Source organism: Ostrea edulis, chromosome 2, assembly GCF_947568905.1.
Source record: "Ostrea edulis chromosome 2, xbOstEdul1.1, whole genome shotgun sequence".
NCBI lineage: Eukaryota > Metazoa > Mollusca > Bivalvia > Ostreida > Ostreidae > Ostrea > Ostrea edulis.
The window spans coordinates 64466586-64488720 of record NC_079165.1 but is presented as its reverse complement, the minus strand read 5'-3'; the positions used below and the strand labels follow the sequence as shown (position 1 = coordinate 64488720).

General features: G+C 35.2%; 1 protein-coding gene and 1 long non-coding RNA gene across 4 annotated transcripts in view; one reads left to right on the top strand and one right to left on the bottom strand.

The window, feature by feature from the left end:
• Positions 1 to 2156: 2156 nt before the first annotated feature.
• Positions 2157 to 6116, bottom strand: LOC130052295 (uncharacterized). Its single transcript, XR_008800633.1, has 3 exons — positions 5958 to 6116; positions 5553 to 5610; positions 2157 to 2313 (listed from the first exon to the last, which is right to left on the bottom strand). It is a non-coding gene; the product is annotated as an uncharacterized LOC130052295 (long non-coding RNA).
• Positions 6117 to 11294: 5178 nt separating this feature from the next.
• LOC130052286 (probable protein phosphatase 2C T23F11.1) overlaps positions 11295 to 22135 on the top strand; it is a 19143-nt gene continuing 8302 nt past the window's right edge. The window contains exons 1-9 of one of the 3 annotated variants that reach the window (XM_056156760.1): positions 11295 to 11311; positions 11504 to 11543; positions 11779 to 11888; positions 14919 to 15002; positions 16418 to 16483; positions 19568 to 19633; positions 19722 to 19795; positions 20022 to 20163; positions 20769 to 20852. In XM_056156760.1, the coding sequence (XP_056012735.1) occupies positions 11786 to 11888; positions 14919 to 15002; positions 16418 to 16483; positions 19568 to 19633; positions 19722 to 19795; positions 20022 to 20163; positions 20769 to 20852 (619 nt within the window). In that variant the 5' untranslated portion in view covers positions 11295 to 11311; positions 11504 to 11543; positions 11779 to 11785. The other 2 variants (XM_056156759.1, XM_056156758.1) reach the window with 2 other exon arrangements.

Below are 22135 nucleotides of genomic sequence, written 5' to 3'. Positions count from 1 at the left end.
AATTTAGAATCTGCATTATATAAGGAAACTTTCATATAAATTTCAGCTTTTCTGGCTCAGTGGTTCTTGAGAAGAAGATTTTCCCTATATATTTGTATGTAAAACTTTGATCCCCTATTGTGGCCCCATCCGACCCCCGGGGGCCATGATTTTAACAATTTAGAATCTGTACTATATCAGGAAGCTTTCATATAAACCTCAGCTTTTCTGGCTTAGTGGTTCTTGGGAAGAAGATTTTTAAAGATTTTTCCTATATATTTGTATGTAAAACTTTGATCCCCTATTGTGGCCCCATCCGACCCCCGGGGGCCATGATTTTAACAATTTAGAATCTGAATTATATAAGGAAGCTTTCACATAAATCTCAGCTTTTCTGGCTCAGTGGTTCTTGGGAAGAAGATTTTTCCTATATATTTGTATGTAAAACTTTGATCCCCTATTATGGCCCCATCCGACCCCCGGGGGCCATGATTTTAACAATTTAGAATTTGCATTATATAAGGAAGCTTTCATATAAATCTCAGCTTTTCTGGCTCAGTGGTTCTTGAGAAGAAGATTTTTAAAGATTTTCTCTATATATTTGTATGTAAAACTTTGATCCCCTATTGTGGCCCCATCCGACCCCCGGGGGCCATGATTTTAACAATTTAGAATCTGCATTATATAAGGAAGCTTTCATATAAATTTCATCTTTTCTGGCCCAGTGGTTCTTGAGAAGAAGATTTTTTAATGACCCTACCCTATTTTTACCTTTTCTTGATTATCTCCCCTTGGAAGGTGGCCTGGCCCTTTATTTTAACAATTTAGAATTCCCTTTACCTAAGGATGTTTTGTGCCAATTTTGGTTGAAATTGGCCCAGTGGTTGTTGAGAAGAAGTTGAAAATGTGAAAAGTTTACAGACGGACAGACGGACGGACGCCGGAATATGGGTGATCAGAAAAGCTCACTTGAGCTTTCAGCTCAGGTGAGCTAAAAACGATGCTACGGATCTACATACTATTCTAAATCACTCAATGTCACTAAATGCATAAATTAAGTAGCGGACGCCAGAGAAATTTGTGTTTCATTTCTTGAACATTATCATATGTAATCATTTGTCATATAGGAGAGGGCGTTCTAAGTTTTAAGAACTTGTGCTCAATCCTTTTGTTATAACATCCAGACAATAAAATATGTTCAAATCAAGTGGCGATGGCGGCCGCCACATAAATTCAGATAAAATATTAAATGGCGGCCGCCAGTTATAGGCTTCCGTAGTATAAGCACACATGAAGATTTTCTCATGCGCGAATCTGTCGACACATTTTACATCATAAACATTTATATAACTCTGTAAATAGCACAATCAACAAACAGTGATGCTTTTGTGATAATGTGTTATTTTGAAGTGTTTTTAAACTTAAAATAATCTCAAATTAAGTATTGATATACCAATTAAATACTTGTAAATAAATAATACAAACTAAATACTTATATAAAATACATGTATATATTACCAACCAGCACTGCAAGTTTCTATTACTGAAGTATAACCAGAGTTATCTTTCTTTAGAATAAGAGTTGTCTTTAGTGTTTTATTCATTCAAGACTATTATAGGCAGAGGACTAGTTTAAAGGTCAGTAGTCTTTGATTGGTCACTGTAAGTATTCCTGGAATTTGATTGGAAGGTCTTGGAGGTCAAAGTTCTGGAGAGTTTTTTTCTGAAAATTCAAATCACTTTGAAGTTAGCAGTCAGAGAAATTCCCAGTGCTACATATAAAATTGGATGTATGAATATACGTACACATGCCACTATAATAAATAAAATTACTTTATACTTACTTACTTATTTTGCCATTATTTAAAAATTGACGGAAATTGGACAAGCTATTGAAGACCTTGAAAGTCTGATGTGCTGTAAATACACCATGGACATGGTTTCAATTCTTTCTTTTACCTGAATCCACAATTCAGGTGTGTATATATATATTATATTCATCTTCAAGATCACAAATATAGAACCTAACGAAAAAATCAACTGTGTTGTGTCTACATCAAATACACCATGGTTACAGAAATGGCGCCCAACGTATAATACGCCACAGGCAGTATACGTACTTCACGACCAAAATACCAGTACTTGCCAGCATGTTGTAAAAATGAGGAACATTCTTATTAGTCACATATTTTCTGTTTTATTTCCTGATATATGTGTAACACTCTAATATGGACATAAAAGAAACTAGCTAATCTAAATTTTCCCATCATTCCTTGTGTGGCCACTTGTCAATGACTTCCTTCATTCCTTCTAGATGACCCCCTGGTCGGAAAGCTGTTAAAAATGATTAGAAAAAATAAGATACAACATGAAACATAAAATGATCCAAAGGGGTAATCTTCATATATTTTGTACATGTGTATAAACTGTAAGATTGAGCTACAATATTTTTTTTTATCAAGCACAGTAGTCATAACAAAACACAAAAAAACAAAACAAAAAAACCCCCACAATTAGCATCCTGAGAGATCTTAAGTACGTATACCTATATACCATGTCTGCAATTCAAACTCCCATATCAAAGTTTCCTTATCAAGATCTCTCCATCCTTGCACTTTTAACCTTCATAATTGTTTTTCAATACACAGTGCTTTGTTTTATTCTACATTAGTTTGTGTATAATGCATAGGAGATTTATATTCAATTTTGCACAGATACTTTTATATTTAAAAGCTTTATGTCTTTATATGTCTCTAATCAAATAAAACACAAGGTCAATGGGCCATAAAACTCATCTCTGTCACCTTGTTCATTTAAATTAAGAAATAAATTTCATTTTTGAAAATACATTAAGGTATGAACTGTGACACTTCCCACTGGTATACTTCCTGTCGTGCGATAGTATGCTGGCATGAAGTGTTGCAAATCATACCCTCATGTATTTTTAACAAGCGACCCAAGGGCCACAACACTCATCTGTCAGCCTGCTCCTACTGTTCTTCATCAGAATATTCTAAAAAAAGAAATTTCCCAATCTTTAGCCCCACAAAAAAGCCAAACGGGGCCATGACTCATGACTAACCCAACTTGAGTCCACACAGCATAGGGATGCCACATATTTCCATATCTTCATGTACCATCGATCCATTTTAGCCCAAACCAAACCCCACGGTCCATTTTTTTTTTTTAGAAAGATCTTTATAATTTTTTTCACATTATATTCTCATGTAAAACTTTGAATTCGTATTGTGACCCAAACCTACCACCAGGGCATTGATTTGAAGAAACTTGAATCAGCACTACCTGAGGATGTTTGCATACTAATATCAATAATAATGGCCCTGTTTGAGGAGATTTTTAAAAGTTCTTTCCCATGTAAAACTTCCAATGTGACCCCTTTTGTGGCCTCAACCTATGCATGAGCGCACTGATTTTGAAAACAAATTGAATCTGCACTACCTGAGGATGCCTGCCTTCTGACGTGACTAATCATGGTTTAGCTGTTCATATGAAAATTTGTAAAGCCTAAATCTATTATATACGGAGACATAATTACCTGAAAATGCTTGCAAATTAATATGACTAATAGTCTTTTTGCTCTTGAGAAAAAGATTTTCATTTTCCCCCAATATATTCCAATGTAAACTTTGATCACATATTATGGCCCCATCCTACCCACTCCAGTCATGATTTGAACTAACCAGAATCTTAACAACCCGAGGATGTTTGCATATTGATATGACTTTCCAAGGCCTTGTCATTCTTGAGAAGGAGATTTTTTTTAATATATCCCCATCCTAAATTTTTATTTCCTAATGTGGGCCCACCCTACACCCCGTGGTCTTGACTTTACAATTTTGAATCTACATTCTTTAAGGAAGCCTTCAAATAAGCTTTGTCTTTTCTGGTCCACTTGTTCTTAGAAAAGATAATTTTCAAAAGATGCCACCATATTTTCCCTACCAGTATTTCTCAATTATCTTCCCTTTGAAAGGGGTGTGACCCTTCCTTTCAACAATTTTGAATCCCCTTTACCCACAATGCTTTATGGCAAGTTTGGTTGAAATTGGCCCCATGGGTCTGGAGAAGAAGTCCAAAATGTACAAAGTTTAATGGACTACAGACAACAGGTGATCAGAAAAGCTCACTTGAGCTTATAGCTCAGGTGACCTAAAATTCAAATTTATTTCTTATATTTACATTCTACTTTTATTTTTGTTGGAATTTCCAGCCATTAAAACAGACAGACTACAGTGTTCCCTCGATATATTGCCAATTTGGGCAATAAAGCTAGGGTGGCAATAAAATGAATTCACCATTACAGACAATTCACTGAGCAATCAAAAGAAATTAAATTGGTTTTGTTTTGTATTTTAGCTCCATTCTGTATTTAAACATTTAGGTATTCAGCAATTATTTGTAATTAACCTGACCACCTGAATACTTTGACCATTTGTTTGTGAAAATCAGTGGCATATGGCATTATGCAGGGTTGTTATTATAACAAGGGTGTTAACACGGTGGCGAAGCATGTGACTTTGGTATGACCTATTACCCAGAAAAATGACAAAGAAAGTTAACAAAAGGGAAAATTCAAATGAATAAGTAACACCTTTATCAATAACAAATTATCACATAATTTGTATCAACATTTGAAGAATCTTCTCAGAAACAAATCTATACTAAAATGGTAGTTGTACATGCGATAGAAGACAAGAACATTGACACAGTTTTTTTAATGGTTGGAAAGTTTATGACTGAAAATGATTATTTCAATAGACTTCATAAGACTTTCACCATTATTGTTTGGCTAAAATTTGAATAGATCATGCATAACTTTATCAACCATGTTAACAAATCTTAAACTCTAAAGCATGCAGTGTCTGCTCTCATAAATCTTAAACTCAATGAAAGACATGCAGTGTCAGCCTTCATATCAACAGTCTCATCTTCTTCCAACTGTATTAATAATTTAGTTGCAGACCTGCTATCAATGTCTTATAAAAATTTTAATTTTCATATTCTTTCACAATTAAGAATTTTATGTGCACAGCAATGATTTCATTTAACAAATCGATTAACATATACACTGCCAGTAAACTATTTTCAGTTGCGTATGAGGGTGATAGGGTAATGAAGAGGTAAATCCAAAGGACGGGCCTGATGCCAAGGAGTCGTTCGCTACGCGAGTTGACTCAAAAATTACATAATTTATATGATTTAAATCTATTACTGTGTACTTTTAATTCGGGACAATTAAAAAATTCAAAACCTTTTTTTTATTAAAAGCAAACCACTAGCAATAATAATGACCCAGATAAATATCTTCATGCTGAAAATGTTTTGAAATGGAGGTTTAAAAAATCACTGCTCATATGCCTCAAACTTTCTGTCTAACAGCTAAAAGTTGAAAAAACAATAAACATAAACTGAATTTCTATATCAAAAATTTAATCGAACTGCTTGTAGCATGGCCCAAGTGAATTGTGGTTAACACTTTCAAATCCTATGGATAACTGATTGCAATTATTTCTACCATGTCTCTAATTAAATGAAATATTTTGAATACTTACGTTTATGTATGGGGTGGGGGTAACCTTTAAGCTTCAGATATTCGTCTGCTTTTACAAACTAAAACATAATTGTTAAATATTCATAAATATTAGCTCATGTATTTGTTTCATATAAATATGTCGACTCTAAATATTAAAGATTTACTTGACTTGAAATATTAAATGCTAGATAGTAGCTACGTTGGGCGATTTTGTCGTGTTATTTCTGTTCAAACATAATAGGCCTATCATATGAACATTAATCATAGCAACATTTTTTTATGTTATTCTTTTACAATCAATAATTGCCATAGGCCTAGCAATAGTTACCCAAATGACAAATGATAGTGGAGTTGCATGACGATCGCATTGAACAAATTCGAGATAAATATTTATGTATTATAAAAAAAATCATTATTTTCTTACGTGATACATAGGATTCAAAACGCTTGCTACCACGAAGGCACCAACAGCTGTCATTCCCAGGGAATAGTAAGCATATTTCACCCCAAGAAAACTCATTTTCAAGGATATTTCAAACAGGAAACATTACCTTGTCGTTAAAGTTTAAAACCGGATCGAAGAACGAAATCGTCTATCCGGAATGCACATTTTGTGACTAACTAGTTTTCCATAATAAGCATCAAAACGTTTATTTCAAACAATTCTAAGGACAATAAGCATGACTAATTTCTTTAATAGAAAAAAATCACTGAAACTTTTGTAGGCAACCAGAATATAGGTAACTCACCGTTCACAATGAGTGCTATAATATGTTCGTCAAACTATCCGCAATATACAAAATGTAGATCTAATAGGTTGTTATTCATTTGAGATTAGACATTTTGTTATGAATACTTGTATACATGTAAATATAGGTGATCCAAAACAGATAAAGGTGCACCTTCAAGGAAAAATGACTGCATTTCCAGACATTATATAGAACTTAGATGTCCTTTCTCTGCAATATTAGAAACTAGACGTAATGTGCATGCAGCACTTTAAAATATGAAATTTTATTTGATTAACTTTGATAGGTCACGGGACTTTTCAGAAGACAACTGATTTAAAAGGTTGGTGTAAAATTTGTGGGACAAGAGAAATAGCATAATATATGACACGTACCAGTGAAATCTGTGGTCAGCTACTTGATGAGGCCATTAATCTCCGGAAAACATTGGGTAGATGTAGGCTAGTCTTCTGTCATAATAACATAAATAATTATATAAGAGGCATTTATATTACATTAAACTTGCTCCCGCCCTTATGTTAATTTCTAGTTTAGTGTATGTATTTGTCCAAACCATACCTCAAAATTCCTAGTTTTACAGACTTGTCTAACCAGCCGAAAGGAGGTAAATCAATTACTATTCAATGACATTTTAACAATGCATAAGTGTCGATGTCCAATTCAATTCAATTTATTTCGCTCAAACCATGTTAAACGGTATGTGAGGTACAATATTAATATAATGCAATGTACATGCAAGAAAAATCGTCAGAGGTTCATATATGGAACAATACAGCTTTCTTAGATATCAGAGGGGAACATAAACTACAATGTATGTATAAATAAACATAATAGTAATACGTTTAAGAGGTAGCAGAAGAACAATTACGAAGAACAACAGACAATCTCAAAAATATGAGAAATAAAAATACAGAGATTTCTTAATATTTTCATATCTTGAGTTGACAATAGATTAGAAAACTTCAGAACATCCAAAGTAGAGGTACATGTATATGTAATTTCATTAAAAGGAATACAAGCTACATGCAATTATATTTGACTTTTCTACCTCCTCCGCTCCCTTACTTTCTTCCCTTCCTCTCTTTCACACTGTCTGTTACTTCCTTCTCTCTCACACACACTGTCTGTTCCTTCCTTCTCTCCCACACACTGTCTGTTCCTTCCTCCTCTCTCACATTCTCCGTTTCTTCCTCCTCTCTCACACACTGTTTCTTCCTTCTCTCACACTCTCTGTTCCTTCCTTTTTCCTCACATTCTCTGTTCCTTCCTTTTTCCTCACATTCTCTGTTACTTCCTTCTCTCACACTCTCTGTTCTTTCCTTCTCTCACACACTTTGTTCCTCCCTTCTCTCACTCACTGTTCCTCTCTTCTTTCACACTCTGTTCCTTCCTTCCCTCTCACACTCTGTTCCTTCCTTCTCTCTCACACTATCTGTTCCTTCCTTCTCTCACACACTTTGTTCCTTCCTTCTCTCTCACACTCTCTGTTCCTTCTCTCACACTCTCTGTTCCTTCCTTTTTCCTCACATTCTCTGTTCCTTCCTTCTCTCACACTCTTTGTTCTTTCCTTCTCTCTCACACTCTCTGTTCCTTCCTTCTTTCACACTCTCTGTTCCTTCCTTTTTCCTCACACTCTCTGTTCCTTCCTTCTCTCTCAGACTTTGTTCCTTCCTTCTCTCTCACAGTCTCTATTCTTTCCTTCTTTCACACTCTCTGTTCCTTCCTTTTTCCTCACAGCCTCTGTTCCTTCCTTCTCTCTCACACTGTCTGTTCCTTTCTTTTCTCTTAATCCCTATCTCCCTCTTCTCCATTATCTTCCTTCCCTATCTCCTCTTCCCTACTTCCTGATCTGTTCTCTCTCCTTCCTTACATTCTTCCCTCTATTTTCTTCCGTACGTCCTCTATTTCCTCTCCCCTACCCAACTCTCTCTCTCTCTCTCCCCTCTCTCTTCCTTTTCACTTCCTCCCTTCTCTATTTCCTACCTCACCCTTCTCTGTCTTTTCTTCCCCCTTTCTAGTATAATGAGAAACAATGTCAGTAAGTTTATATTATCTACTTTGTATTGTGGGACATTTGATTGATTTATAAGTCACGGTACTTTATTCGTGGTAATAACCATCACTGAAACCCACGAGGTTTCTCTCCGTTACACTGCACCCACAGGTTTTCTCTCCGTTACACTGCACCCACGAGGTTTCTCTCCGTTACACTGCACCCACGGGTTTTCCCTCCGTTACACTGCACCCACGGGTTTTCTCTCCGTTACACTGCACCCACGAGGTTTCTCTCCGTTACACTGCACCCACGACGGGTTTTCTCTCCGTTACACTGCACCCACGACGGGTTTTCTCTCCGTTACACTGCACCCACGGGTTTTCCCTCCGTTACACTGCACCCACGACGGGTTTTCTCTCCGTTACACTGCACCCACGGGTTTTCCCTCCGTTACACTGCACCCACGACGGGTTTTCTCTCCGTTACACTGCACCCACGGGTTTTCTCCCCGTTACACTGCACCCACGGGTTCTGACGGCATGTGTCGTGGAAACCTGAGAAGATACTTAGTTAGCAAATGACGGTAAATATATTTAATGAATACAGTGCATGTATATGTTTAATTGGTGATGATCTAGCAGAAAATAAGACAGATGCGTGCGAGTAATGTAACAAAGAATGAAAATGGAATATGAAAAGGTAGTCAACCTTTTGAAACATCGGTTGTTGAATTTTAACGTCAAAAATTTGTCGACACCCTCACCCCTTCCCCTGAAATTTCCTCAATTTTGCGCTCCTACGTGTACATGATAAAAATGTTTCATTTTGCTTCATACTGAAGATTGAAAAGGCAATAAAGTGGTAAATGCAGTACGGTTATGCTAAGGTTACTGTTTGTGGCCTAGGTAAATAAAATATACAAACCTTTTCTCACGTTTTTCCAGACTTGTCGAATCAGCCGAAAAGCGGTAAATCGAACTACGTTTCATAAATGTCGAAATCCAAACACGACCAAAGACACAAAGCCAATTTCTAAATTTCCAAACTATATTTTGTGTGTTCATGAGTATTCCCCCCAACACAGAATAAATGAAATGATTAAAAACTGCGGTAAATTGTTATCGTAGTTGTCTTAATATGGACAATTAGGTCCCCACAGTTTGGTCACTATCGTTACAGGGTCTATGCTATGTAATGGGGCGTGATGCGACATGATAGTCGATGATGTCTGCCGGTGTAATTTAGTTATGATTAGAATTAATCATTAATACTGAACACGCCCAGCTCTTACCACGCGGTGATCTCATTATCAAGAGCCATAATTATCATGTGTTTGTTTTAAGTCTCTTCGAGAATTTGTCTTGATGTTAAAACGTCATCAGATGTAAATGTAGATTTATACTTATAGCACTCGGGCTGGCTGATCTGTAGATTGTGGGTTCAAATCTAGCGGGGGATTACCCCCCTCCACCCCCACCCCGGATTACTTTCTACTAAAACTGCAATTTTGACTAAATAAAGTAAATTTGAGCCACGGCCGCATTAAACTTAAAACGTATAGGTTATAGTGATTGCTCCTTCGCCAAACGCCCGGCATTTAGAAATGCATCTTCACAAGTAAGGGTTCGAGGTAACGAATCAATATCTAACCCTCGACATCAGAGAAATGTGACCATATGAACGACAAGTGGAGGATGTACATATCATAATATGTACAACAATGTTTTGAAATTGGAATTTTTCAAATTTACTTTATTTAGTCAAAATTGCAAAAATGTCGAACCAGCCGAAAAGCGGTAAATCGAACTACGCTTCATAAATGTCGAAATCCAAACACGATTAACCTTGGTGTAAGACAGGGGGACAATATAATACCCTCTCTGTTCAAAATCTTCATCGATGATTTTCCACTGGGTCTCGAAAAATGTAGAGATAACGTATTACTTCAAAATGAAAATTTAAATTGTTTAATTATACAGGCGATATAGCAATCAGCAGAGGGAAAATATTACAACAGAGAATATCTATTTTAGGAACATTGTAATGACTGGTATTTGAAGGTAAACAAAAGGTATTGTGTTCACAAGGCTGGGAGAATAATGTAGTGTAAATTTATATTTCAGAACGATCATATTAAATGTACACCTTATCATAAATATTTGAATATATCTTTTTTCTGCATCTGGCAGTTTTACTGCTAAATCTAAACTATATAACACAGCCCTAATGGGATTTTATAAATTGATTTTTTTTTTATGTTTAGCACCAGGAATTAAATCAAGTATTCATCTTTGACCACACTATAAAACCAATTCTATTATATAATTCTGAAATATGGGGTGAATGCATAGGTTCATGGAATAAATTAATATCATAACCATTTGATCCAGGCAAACTTTTTAAATAACTTCACTGTGAGAATTAAGTTTCATAGAAAATATTCGTATTCTTGGTGTGCATAAGAGAAATAAAATTTTTGCTATACTATCAGAATTCCGGAAATTCTCTCTACATTATATTTTGTTATTGGTACAGACTTGAAAACCTATATGAATTTAAACTATATAGGCCTACTTAGGATGCTTATTCAATATCTGTGTACAATCATGTATAGTAAATCTTTGCATTCAATAACAAACTGCCATCGGTACTCACAAGGCTTACAGAAAAAGCTTTAGAATATGTTAAAATTGCATATACATTCACAGTTTTATCACCAAAAGTTTGACGTCATTAATTCAGTATTTTAGAGAAAAATCGCTATCCGGGACTTTCTGCCGTACTACTTTACCGTTTTTCCTTTATAATTTTGACTGCAATGTGTTTTCTCGAATATAAAGTATTTGTATTGATGCCCCTGTGTAAATCGAGTCCATTTGTGTATTTGGATCCCTTTCAGTTTCCTATTACGAAACACTCGGCAATTTCCGTGAACTCGAGAACTTGGCGGAAATGCCCGAGTAATATTCTGCCATTATGATGATTTACTGATTACTCCGCGTAGTAACGGGAACCTGAATATTTGTTGGATATGTGAATAAATTTACTATAGTTGATGTGTTGGTGTTTAATTGAACGAAAAGTTAATTCTTTATTTATGATTCGATGTTAATGAAAGTTAATCATGAGCAAGTATGAATATAGGTCGACGTATAATTATCGCGGATTTAGTGCTTTTGTTTACTGTGTAATGTGACTGTTCGTAATCAGAATACTTTTTAACAGGTTTCATGACATTGGCTTGATAACCAGCATAACCTACTTAGTAAGTTCCACTAATAGAAACGTTTGGATTATTATTTTATTATAACATTCGTTATATGTATTTATTTTTTGTTTTATCAGTTTTAAGGCAAGATAAGTAAAATGTCATGGCAATGCATTATGGTGACACCTTTTCGAATTTCCTCTTTGATCCTGTGCACAAAGTGTATTCGATTAAGAAAGAAAGAATGGTAGGAGTATAGGCCTAGCTGATTTTTCTTTCTTTTCCTTTGTAGATTTGGAATGGGTCAGACGTTGTCTGAACCAGTGACAGCGAAGGAAACTTCTTGTTGTCAGAACAACTTTGTGAAAGTTGGGTCATCATGTATGCAGGGATGGCGAATAAGTATCCTTGAACCAGATTAGCACTATGCACAGTTTATATATATATTCTTCTTTCTTTTAGTGGTGCTTCAAAACTGCGATATATGCGAGAGACCGACTTGTCTCTAGGAAATCTGACCAAATCATACAAAGTCTATGTTACGTTGAATTGTTTCTGCCCACCCATTTTTATAATAAAATGTTCCACAATCTAGGGATGAATTATTCAAATCACAGTATTCTAATTTTTTTTTTAAAAAGGGTGAAATGGAACAGAATGATCAATCAACTCGATATGTACTTTCGCTTTCATCTTAGTGTGCCCTTAGTCAGTTTCACCAAACCTCGTTGTGTTTAGTATCGAGTTAAGAAAAGAAATCCAAGTTTTGTCATGAGTAATGATTACACTTATAGCTGCTAATCACAGTTTTAATAATTGCTAAGGAACTGAGTGGCCATTTCTATACAGATGCGTTTTTGCTTTCTTTAAGGTTGGTTGGTTGTACATTGTTTAACATCCAGCTTATCGCAATTCACCTTTGAATTAGAACGCTTTACCCAATATAGTATTGCGTTGTGTGACGACACAATTGAATGAGATGATTGAACAATATGAATGACATGTTTGATGTAATACAACAAGAGTTTTCATTGGCCGATTACAGCCCGCCCACTTTCTCGAGCAGATTCAGTGTAGCTGGAGAACTGTAGCTCTCTAAAAAGATCCACCTCTTATAAAAACCTGAATTCCGTTTACGGGTCACAAAAAGCTGCGGACGGTTGAGGCCTGATATCGGTGTATTCTTGTGTTGCTGTCTCATAAACCCAATATAAAAAAATCTTAACATATTTTCGTACTATATACTTGTGTTCAAACATACCTTCAAATATTCATTAAAGCCACACAAGACCCTGAAAACTCGCAGCTTCAAATGATTTCGTTTGTTGACGTAGCCACGTTAGGTAGACGGTCAATTCGAACTCTTGCTATTGGTATCTATTCATAAAATTGGTTGTAAGTTATGTATTCGCTCTTCATTTATTATCAACACGATCAATTAATAGAAATTAAAACATTTTTTGTACCAGTTTTTGTAAAGGTAAAATAAGCTCTTGATTAACGAAAATGCAATGCTACATAAGCTCATTAGATGGAGACCGGCCGGCGCGGCCGCCCTTGACTAATGAAAGCCGCATCGCCGTGAGTGTACCTATTTGAATAATTATCATTTAATAGGACTGGGGTACGTGGTATATTATTTAAACTATTTAGCTATAATATTTGTGGGATATTAGTACACATCTAGACGCTATTGTGCCAGTATGGAAATGAACCGGGATTCGAATTGACTGGCTACCTAACATGGCTACGTCTACGAACGAAATCATCAAAAGCTGTGATCAAGTTTTTGGGTCGTATGTCCCATTGTAGGAAAATATGTTAGGAATTTTTTTCAATATTAAATTTATGAGACAACAACACAAGAATACAACTTTTTCTCTTTCTTCCTTTGAAGTTTTTTTTCATCTAGCATTTCGAATGTTGACTACTCCCGTATAAGGGAATTTGGGCGGACTTATACATATGGACCAATGAGAGTTTCAGTTGCATTTCGCAATTGTATTACAAACAGATTCAATTGTGTCGTCACACAACGCAATACTATATCGGCTAAAGCGTTCTAATTCAAAGGTGAATTGCGATAGAGGGAAAGGCAACCCAAAAGATTTTTACATGATAAATGATGGATTAATCATATGATAAAGATTTGTCATACTATTCTGTTGATATATGGCTGAGATAAGCTTCAGTACGAATTTGAAAATGTTAAGAATTGAAATTCCCACGATCTATAGATGTGGAACTCATTTGTATTCAAGACACTGTCTGTTCCGGTTTTGATGAGATTCTAAGATCATCAAAAGAATCTTACGAATAAATAGGTTAATACTTTCCTTTCAAGCAATTAATTACACTAATGCGAAGGGGAGACGTGAAAAAGTGTTTTTTTGTTGAAATTCTCTACCTAACCAAGTCATTTGAAAAGAAAAGACTACATAAACTGTGGATCCATCATTTGCGTAATGACAAGCTGAGGTTCGAGACATTTGTATGAAGAAACTTGTACCGTCTGCCTGGTCTGCGACTCAACTAAACGTCTTCTTTTCTCAATTTCTTCTTGGAAAGAATGGGTTCAAATCTATATGGCTTAAAACTTAACTGTTCGTGACTTGTCATGTTTACAGTGCTATACTGATGAAATAAACCAGAACTGACGGTGTGACGTCATAAATTAAACATCAATGGCTGCTCTCTTAGCGGCAGGTAATTTAAAATACATGATAGATCAATATTGATTTAATAGTTAATCAAGGATTTTTTGTTGTTAAAGACTGTCATTTACGATATCTGTAAGTAATACTTTATTCATAAAAGCAACAATGTGGTTAGAGTTGCCTTTCCCTTTAAAAGAATCTTTCACTCATGGAGACGTCACCATTGCTGGTGAAGGGGTGCAAAATTAAGGCCTATGCTAGCATCAGTGCTACAGCAGGGAAGGATTTTTATCGTGCCACACCTGCTGTGACACGTATGCTTCGGGCCTTTTACAGTCTCATCCAAAGGACCATCCCATTTGGTCACCTTTTACAACAAGCAAGGGGTACTGAAAATCTATTCTAATCTGGATCCCAACTGAACCTCTTCTGTAAGGAAATGGGGTAACTATCAAGCACAAACTTCCCGAAGCTTGAACTGTTCTTTTAGAATGCTGAAAATAGCTCTTGAATCAATGTTCATAATATTTGCAAGGTTTTCCACGGTATCTCTTGTACCTTCAGGGTCTTTCGGAATTTGGTGTGGTCTATAGGAAATAAAAAGAAGGTCTACAGGATTGAAAAATTAGTTTTTGCACACTGAAATCATTATTTTATTGTAATATACAATTGGCTAAAGTAAGAAAAGATTAACTTTAGAGCAGAACCCGCTTAGTGTATTTATTTGCTAGTAAATACTTCATTTGGTGTGTCTTTCAACCTTAACAGTATCCAGCTATGGAGGACGCACATATACATTTGCTGTCCTTACCAAATGATAAGGACACCTGTTTCTTTGGTGTTTTCGATGGCCACGGAGGTAGGCAGATCTTTTGAAACTGTTGAGCCTCCAAGGTTTAATAGTTTTTATAGGTGTGATGGAGTCAGTGCTAATGTCCATTGAAAAGATTTAGCCTGTAATATTCTTGATTTTTCTTTGAATTGAGATTTAAATTGTTATCATTTGGAATATCATTTATCAATTTTTACATCTTTCAGAGTTTTTGGTTTTTTTAATATTCTTTATCAGTTTTTTAATTTTTTTTTATCTATAATAACTATACAAAGAACCCGACTTAGTGTCACAATTCTGCTGACAGACAGAAAATGAATGAATTTAATAACATCTTTTCCACCAGTTTTTTTTCTAGTTTTAAAATGTTTTATGGGGGTCCAGCAATACCTAGATATTGCAGTGCAATGTTAGCAAAAATCTTCATTTTGAACATGTAATATTTAGATATTCTATGTAAAGGGAAAATTGTATTTCTTTTTTTATACCCCCCGAACGAAGTTCTGGGGGGTATATAGGAATCACTCTGTCTGTCTGTCTGTCTGTCCGTCCATCCGTCTGTCTGTCTGTGCAGATTCGTGTCCGGGCCATAACTTCTTTGTTCTTTGACTTAGGCATACCATATTTGGCACACAGGTAGATCACCATGAGACGATGTGTCATGTACCTTCATGACCTCTATATGACCTTGACCCTTGACCTCAAGGTCAAAATTAAAGGTTTTTTTTACAATGGATTCGTGTCCGGGCCATAACTTCTTTGTTCTTTGACATAGGCATACCATATTTGACACATGAGTGTATCACCATGAGACGATGTGTCATGTACCTTCATGACCTCCATATGACCTTGACCCTTGACCTCAAGGTCAAAATTAAAGGTTTTTTACAATGGATTCGTGTCCGGGCCATAACTTCTTTGTTCTTTGACATAGGCATACCATATTTGACACATGAGTGTATCACCAGGAGACGATGTGTCGAGTACCTTCATGACCTGTATATGACCTTGAACTTTGACCTCAAGGTCAAAATTGATTATAGGGTTTTGACATAGTTATACCATAAGACATGAGTGTATCACCATGAGACTATGTGTCATGTACATTCATGACCTCTTTATGACCTTGACCTTTGATCTCAAGGTCAAAATTATAGGTTTATGCCATGGATTTGTGTTTGGGCTATATCTTCCATTTTCTTCTACAAATGCATACCATATTTTTACACTCAGGAAAGAGGTAATTTATACCTATTAACAACACCCTTTGGGAGATTGGGGTAAGCGGGGGGTATTCTTAGTGAGCATTGCTCACAGTACATCTTGTTTAAATTGTCATGATGATTGTTGCATAGTGACTTATTACAAATATTCAAAATTGAGATGGATGTACAGAACTTATATTTATAATTACCTAACAACATACAAAATACACATTTAAGGGTCAAAAGTTGCTCAGTATGCTGGTGAAAATCTTCATAAGAAAGTGATATCAAGGCCAGAATATTGTGAGTATTGATTCAAATAATCATAATTAGATATTGCTGGAATGGCAGAAAATTCAAAATGAATAATATTTTTGAGAACTCGAAAGAAAATTTTTTTTCTTTGAGAACTAAGGGTGTAACAATATTCATTAGTATATTGCTTTTTTCCCTGATATGTTGTTTGATATAATTTGTTGATGATATTAAGTTGTTTGTTCTTTTATCAGACTGCACTCTTACAATGTTGTTTACAAACAGTGGTACATGTAATAGAATTGTCAGAGTACGATCACATGCATAACAAATAGACTAAAGTAAAATCTTGGTCCGCTTTTGGATAAGAGTTAAGAAATTCTCAAAATGTTTGTTTATCATTCAGTACATATATGCAGAGCAGTTTCATTTTCATCAGATTTATGGTAGAAGTATTGAATTATTTATTAAAACAATATTGCAATATGTATTACTGTACATTGTATTATATGGTCATAATCATATCTCAATTGTATTGTCAAACCTGTATTGAGAAACTCTGTTTTATTAAATCACAGACAGGGAATTGTGTAATTGATGGCCGCAGCACTCTCTGCACAGGGAGCACACATTGAAGATGTGCATCTTATATTTCTGTTGCAGGTGCAGTTAGATTTTTAGCCAGATTAGGGTATTTATGTGCTAATGAATCAGAACATGAACGGTTTTTTAGCTCACCTGAGCTGAAAGCTCAAGTGGGCTTTTCTGATCACCCGTATTCCGGCGTCCGTCCGTCTGTAAACTTTTCACATTTTCAACTTCTTCTCAACAACCACTGGGCCAATTTCAACCAAAGTTGGCACAAAACATCCTTAGGTAAAGGGAATTCTAAATTGTTAAGATAAAGGGCCAGGCCACCTTCCAAGGGGAGATAATCAAGAAAAGGTAAAAATAGGGTAGGGTCATTAAAAAATCTTCTTCTCAAGAACCACTGGGCCAGAAAAGATGAAATTTATATGAAAGCTTCCTTATATAATGCAGATTCTAAATTTTTAAATCATGGCCCCCAAGGGTCGGATGGGGCCACAATAGGGGATCAAAGTTTTACATACAAATATATAGGGAAAATCTTTAAAAATCTTCTTCTCAAGAACCACTGAGCCAGAAAAGCTGAGATTTATATGAAAGCTTCCTTATATAATGCAGATTCTAAATTGTTAAAATCATGGCCCCCAAGGGTCGGATGGGGCCACAATAGGGAATCAAAGTTTTACATACAAATATATAGGAAAAATCTTTAAAAATCTTCTTCCCAAGAACCACTGAGCCAGAAAAGCTGAGATTTATATCAAAGCTTCCTGATATAGTACAGATTCTAAATTGTTAAAATCATGGCCCCCGGGGATCAGATGAGGCCACAATAGGGGGTCAAAGTTTTTTTTTGTTTTTTGTTTTTTTTCGTTGTTTTTTGGTTTTTTTTTTATATAGTGCAGATTCAAGTTTGTTAAAATCATGGACCCCGGGGATTGGATGGGGCCTCAAGGGGGGCATCAAAGTTTTACATACAAATTTATAGGAAAAATCTTTTAAAATCTTCTTCTCAAGAACCACTGAGCCAGAAAAGCTGAGGTTTATATGAAAGCTTCCTGATATAGTGCAGATTATAAATTGTTAAGATCATGGCCCCCTGGGGTCGGATGGGGCCACAATAGGGGGTCAAAGTTTTACATACAAATATATAGGAAAAATCTTTAAAAATCTTCTTCCCAGAACCACTAAGCCAGAAAAGCTGAGATTTATATGAAAGCTTTTTGATATAGTGGAGATTCAGGTTTGTTAAAATCATGCCCCCCTGGGGTAGGATGGGGCCACAATAGGGGATCAAAGTTTTACATACAAATATATAGGGAAAATCTTTAAAAATCTTCTTCTCAAGAACCATTGGGCCAAAGAAGTTCACATTTACATGAAAGCTTTCTGACATAGTGTAGATTCAAGTTTGCAAAAACCATGGCCTCCAGGGGTAGGTTTGGGGCCATAATAGCGACTACGGTTTTACATGCAAATAGATATGGAAAATCTTCTGATATGCACCAAGGTGACTCAGGTGAGCGATGTGGCCCATGGGCCTCTTTTTTGTCCATGCAGTAGATGGTATCTAGTTGGTGTAATATATGTATAGGTAACTCACTAACTCTGACGATATTTTTTTTATTCAGATTTTTCTCATATATTCACTCACACTAGTCTGGTAGCCCGGGGCTAGTAAAATTTGCCTATCAGAATATCAGTTACAAGTAGTCTGGTGGACTACTGAAAAATTAAAAACCTAATAGAATGGACTAATGTCTAATTTTGAATGCAATCACATCAATTCTGTCCTTAGAAAAATATAGCTCATAATACTGCAATTCAAGTGTACAATCTACACCCAATACTTTGTGGTTTGATAAATAAATTGGCAAAATCAGAAGTTAAAATGAGTTTATCACAAAGTCATTTTGTGACAAAAATGCAGGACTTTGCTCCTAGACTTTGAAAATTTTCCATGGTAGGCCCCCAGACCACTGCTCTGTCTCCACCCCGTTGTTGCTTTGTGACTCGTCTGACTACCACCATCAGCCAGTAGCTACTGACCGAGTAGGACTAGTTACACCTGTGCTCTTTGCTTTCCAACCAAATGACCAAACTGAACATGAAATACTTCCCTTTTGGTAAAACTTGAAAAATATGATGATATTCAATTTTGTCATAATAAAAATCGATTTAACTACTCTTTTGAAATGAGATGGTGTTCCCATATTTTATGTAGCAATTCTGTATAGTTCTGTCTTAAAATGTGATTTAGGAACAGAAAAGATTCACTGTTGCAGAAGTTCTTCGACAAATTCTTTGGCTCACATTTCCTTTGCTTGCAAATCTGTATGTTGTTCAGTCAGAAATATTTTTTTCATTCAAATATTCATTTTCATACCAGACTTTGATATGGAGAATTCTATAAATACGAATAGACTGCCAGTGATCCATTCAAGGAAGATATAGATCCTTAGTGCAACTCCAATGTGAGGACTGTAAAATCCTGAAGAGAAATGTTTTAAGGCATTTTTAAACACTCTGTCATTTCTTTTCTAGCTGAGGGAAGAATACCAGATGCAATGAAACTGGGATTTCTTGCTGTGGATGAAGATATGATGAAAGGTATGTACTTTTGTATTGTTGCTTTTCATGATTTATTTCAAGAAATTTCATAACAGCAACAGCAATAATGACATGTTATCTATCGTAGATAATGATATGAAAGATGAGCTTGCTGGAACAACAGCCAATGTAGTGCTGCTAAAAGGAAACAAAATTTTCTGCGTAAGTTGTAATTCCAAACAGTAATTTCTGAATTGTATATGTAGCTAGTTATGCAAAGGAAAGTTGTTGTTTTTCAAAACAGATATAACTTGAGTTGGTCATCGCCCTATCTTTGCTGTTTGATTTATTTTATTATTTGGAATTGTGAAGTTTTGATTTGCATAACTCTTTCAATCACTTTGGTAATTTTGAGGGCAGTAATTTATGTTAATTTTATTTTTTGAAGGGTAATGTAGGTGATTCTAGGTGTATTGCAAGTGTTCGTGGACAAGTGGAACAGTTATCCTTTGACCACAAGCCAGGAAATGAGGCGGAGACAAAGCGAATTATTTCTGCTGGAGGATGGGTTGAATTTAATAGAGTGAATGGTAAAAAACTTGTATTCAATTAGGTGATATGTACCTTTTTATGCTTCAAAAGTGCTTTACACACATTACACAGATCTCTCCAAAAGCTATTTTGATACTTCTAATTGAAGAAAAAAAAGACTAATAGGAGAAAAATAGATATTCATTTAAAAAGTATGTATAAAACATTTGTACATGTACAGTATATTATTACAACTTTGCTACAGAGCATGGTTTTGATACTTAGCTTCAATGTGAAAATAAGATAACTTTGAAGATAAGCCCCAACGTTCTTACGAAAACTTATATAAGCTGCTGCTTATTTATAAGATTTTAGGGTATCTCAAAGTACATGTGCTGTATATATTATGTAATTCTACATGTTTTGTCAGCAGGGATTGTTGCCATGCTTGTATATTTTGTAAATTTTATCTATGAAATATGAAGATTAAAAAGGATTCAAAGGTTTAAACCACGTTATCTATACAATTGCATAGTGTGAAAAGAAATGGTACATGAACTTTGATTCCTAATTATCATGTACTCAGTAATTCAAACTTAAATTTACAGGCTACATGTTACAATAATTGACTTTAAACGTTTATAAAAATATGCTTTGTTCACAGGAAACTTAGCATTATCTAGAGCATTGGGCGATTTTGTCTTCAAGAAAAATGATAAAAAGGACCCAAGAGATCAAATTGTGACAGGTAAGGAATTTCAAGTAATGTCTTTAAATGCACAAACTGCATGAAAAAATATTTAAAGGGAATCAAAGAATATCCTTCCAAAATATTTTTAGGTCATTGTGTATGATAGACATCTGGAGAGAAAAGACTTAACAGATTTTTTACACCCCCATATTGAAGCTGGGAGTCTATTTTGTTTTTGACCTGTTTGTTTGTGTGTTTGAAACTTTAACCTTGCTCTTGACTTTTGAATGGTGAGTGAAAGGACTCTCATATGTGATATATGCATTCCTTGTGATAAGACCTTTCTATTGGTACCCAAGTTTTTAACCTTGTGACTTGACCTATGAGTCTATTCTACTTTTAAGAAAAAATTACCCAAACAATTTCTCCTGAACAATTTAGGGTGGGGCTTTCATATTCTGTATATAGCTTCATTAATGACAAAACCTTTGTGTGATACCATGATTTTGGGACCTTGGAGATGGACCAAATTTTAAAAATGGTCAAAGGTCAAGGTCACAGTGACCGAAAATAGAATGAAAATTTCAGAAAAATTTGGTTTCTGGATGATAACTCAGAAAGTTTAAATCCGAATCAAATGAAACTTTGATATATTGTTGGGTACCAGGTAAGGAAGACCCCTATTAATTTTGGAGATAAATGGTCAAGGTCACAGTGACCAAATATAGAGTGAAAATTTCAGAAATATTTGGTTTCCGGATGATAACTCAGAAAGTTAAATCTGAATCAAATGATACTTAAAGATATTGTTATGTACCAGGTAAGGAAGACCCCTATTGATTTTGGAGAAAATAGGTCAAATGTCAAGGTCACAGTTACCGAAAATAGATTTAAAATTCCAAAAGATGTTGGTTTCAGGAGGATAACTCAAAATTTTTTAATTTGAATCAAGTGAAATTTGGATATATTGTTGGATACCAGCAAAACAAGGCCCCTATTGATTTTGGAGAAAAAAGGTTCAAGGTCACAGTGACTGAAAATAGATTGAAAACTTTAGACAAATATGGTTTCTGGACAGTAACTCGAAAAGTTTAAAACTGAAATTAGTTCTTCACAATTATAAATATGCCACATCATTCATGACTTTACAATGTATCCCATGCAACTCTGCTCATGCACCCCTGGGTGCATATATTGATTTTATACAAATATATGGGGAAAATCATTAAAAATCTGCTGAGGAATCACTGGACTAGAAAAGTTTACATTTACATGAAAGCTTCCTGACATAGTGCAGATTCAAGTTTGTAAAAATCATGGCCTCAAGGGGTAGGTTGGGG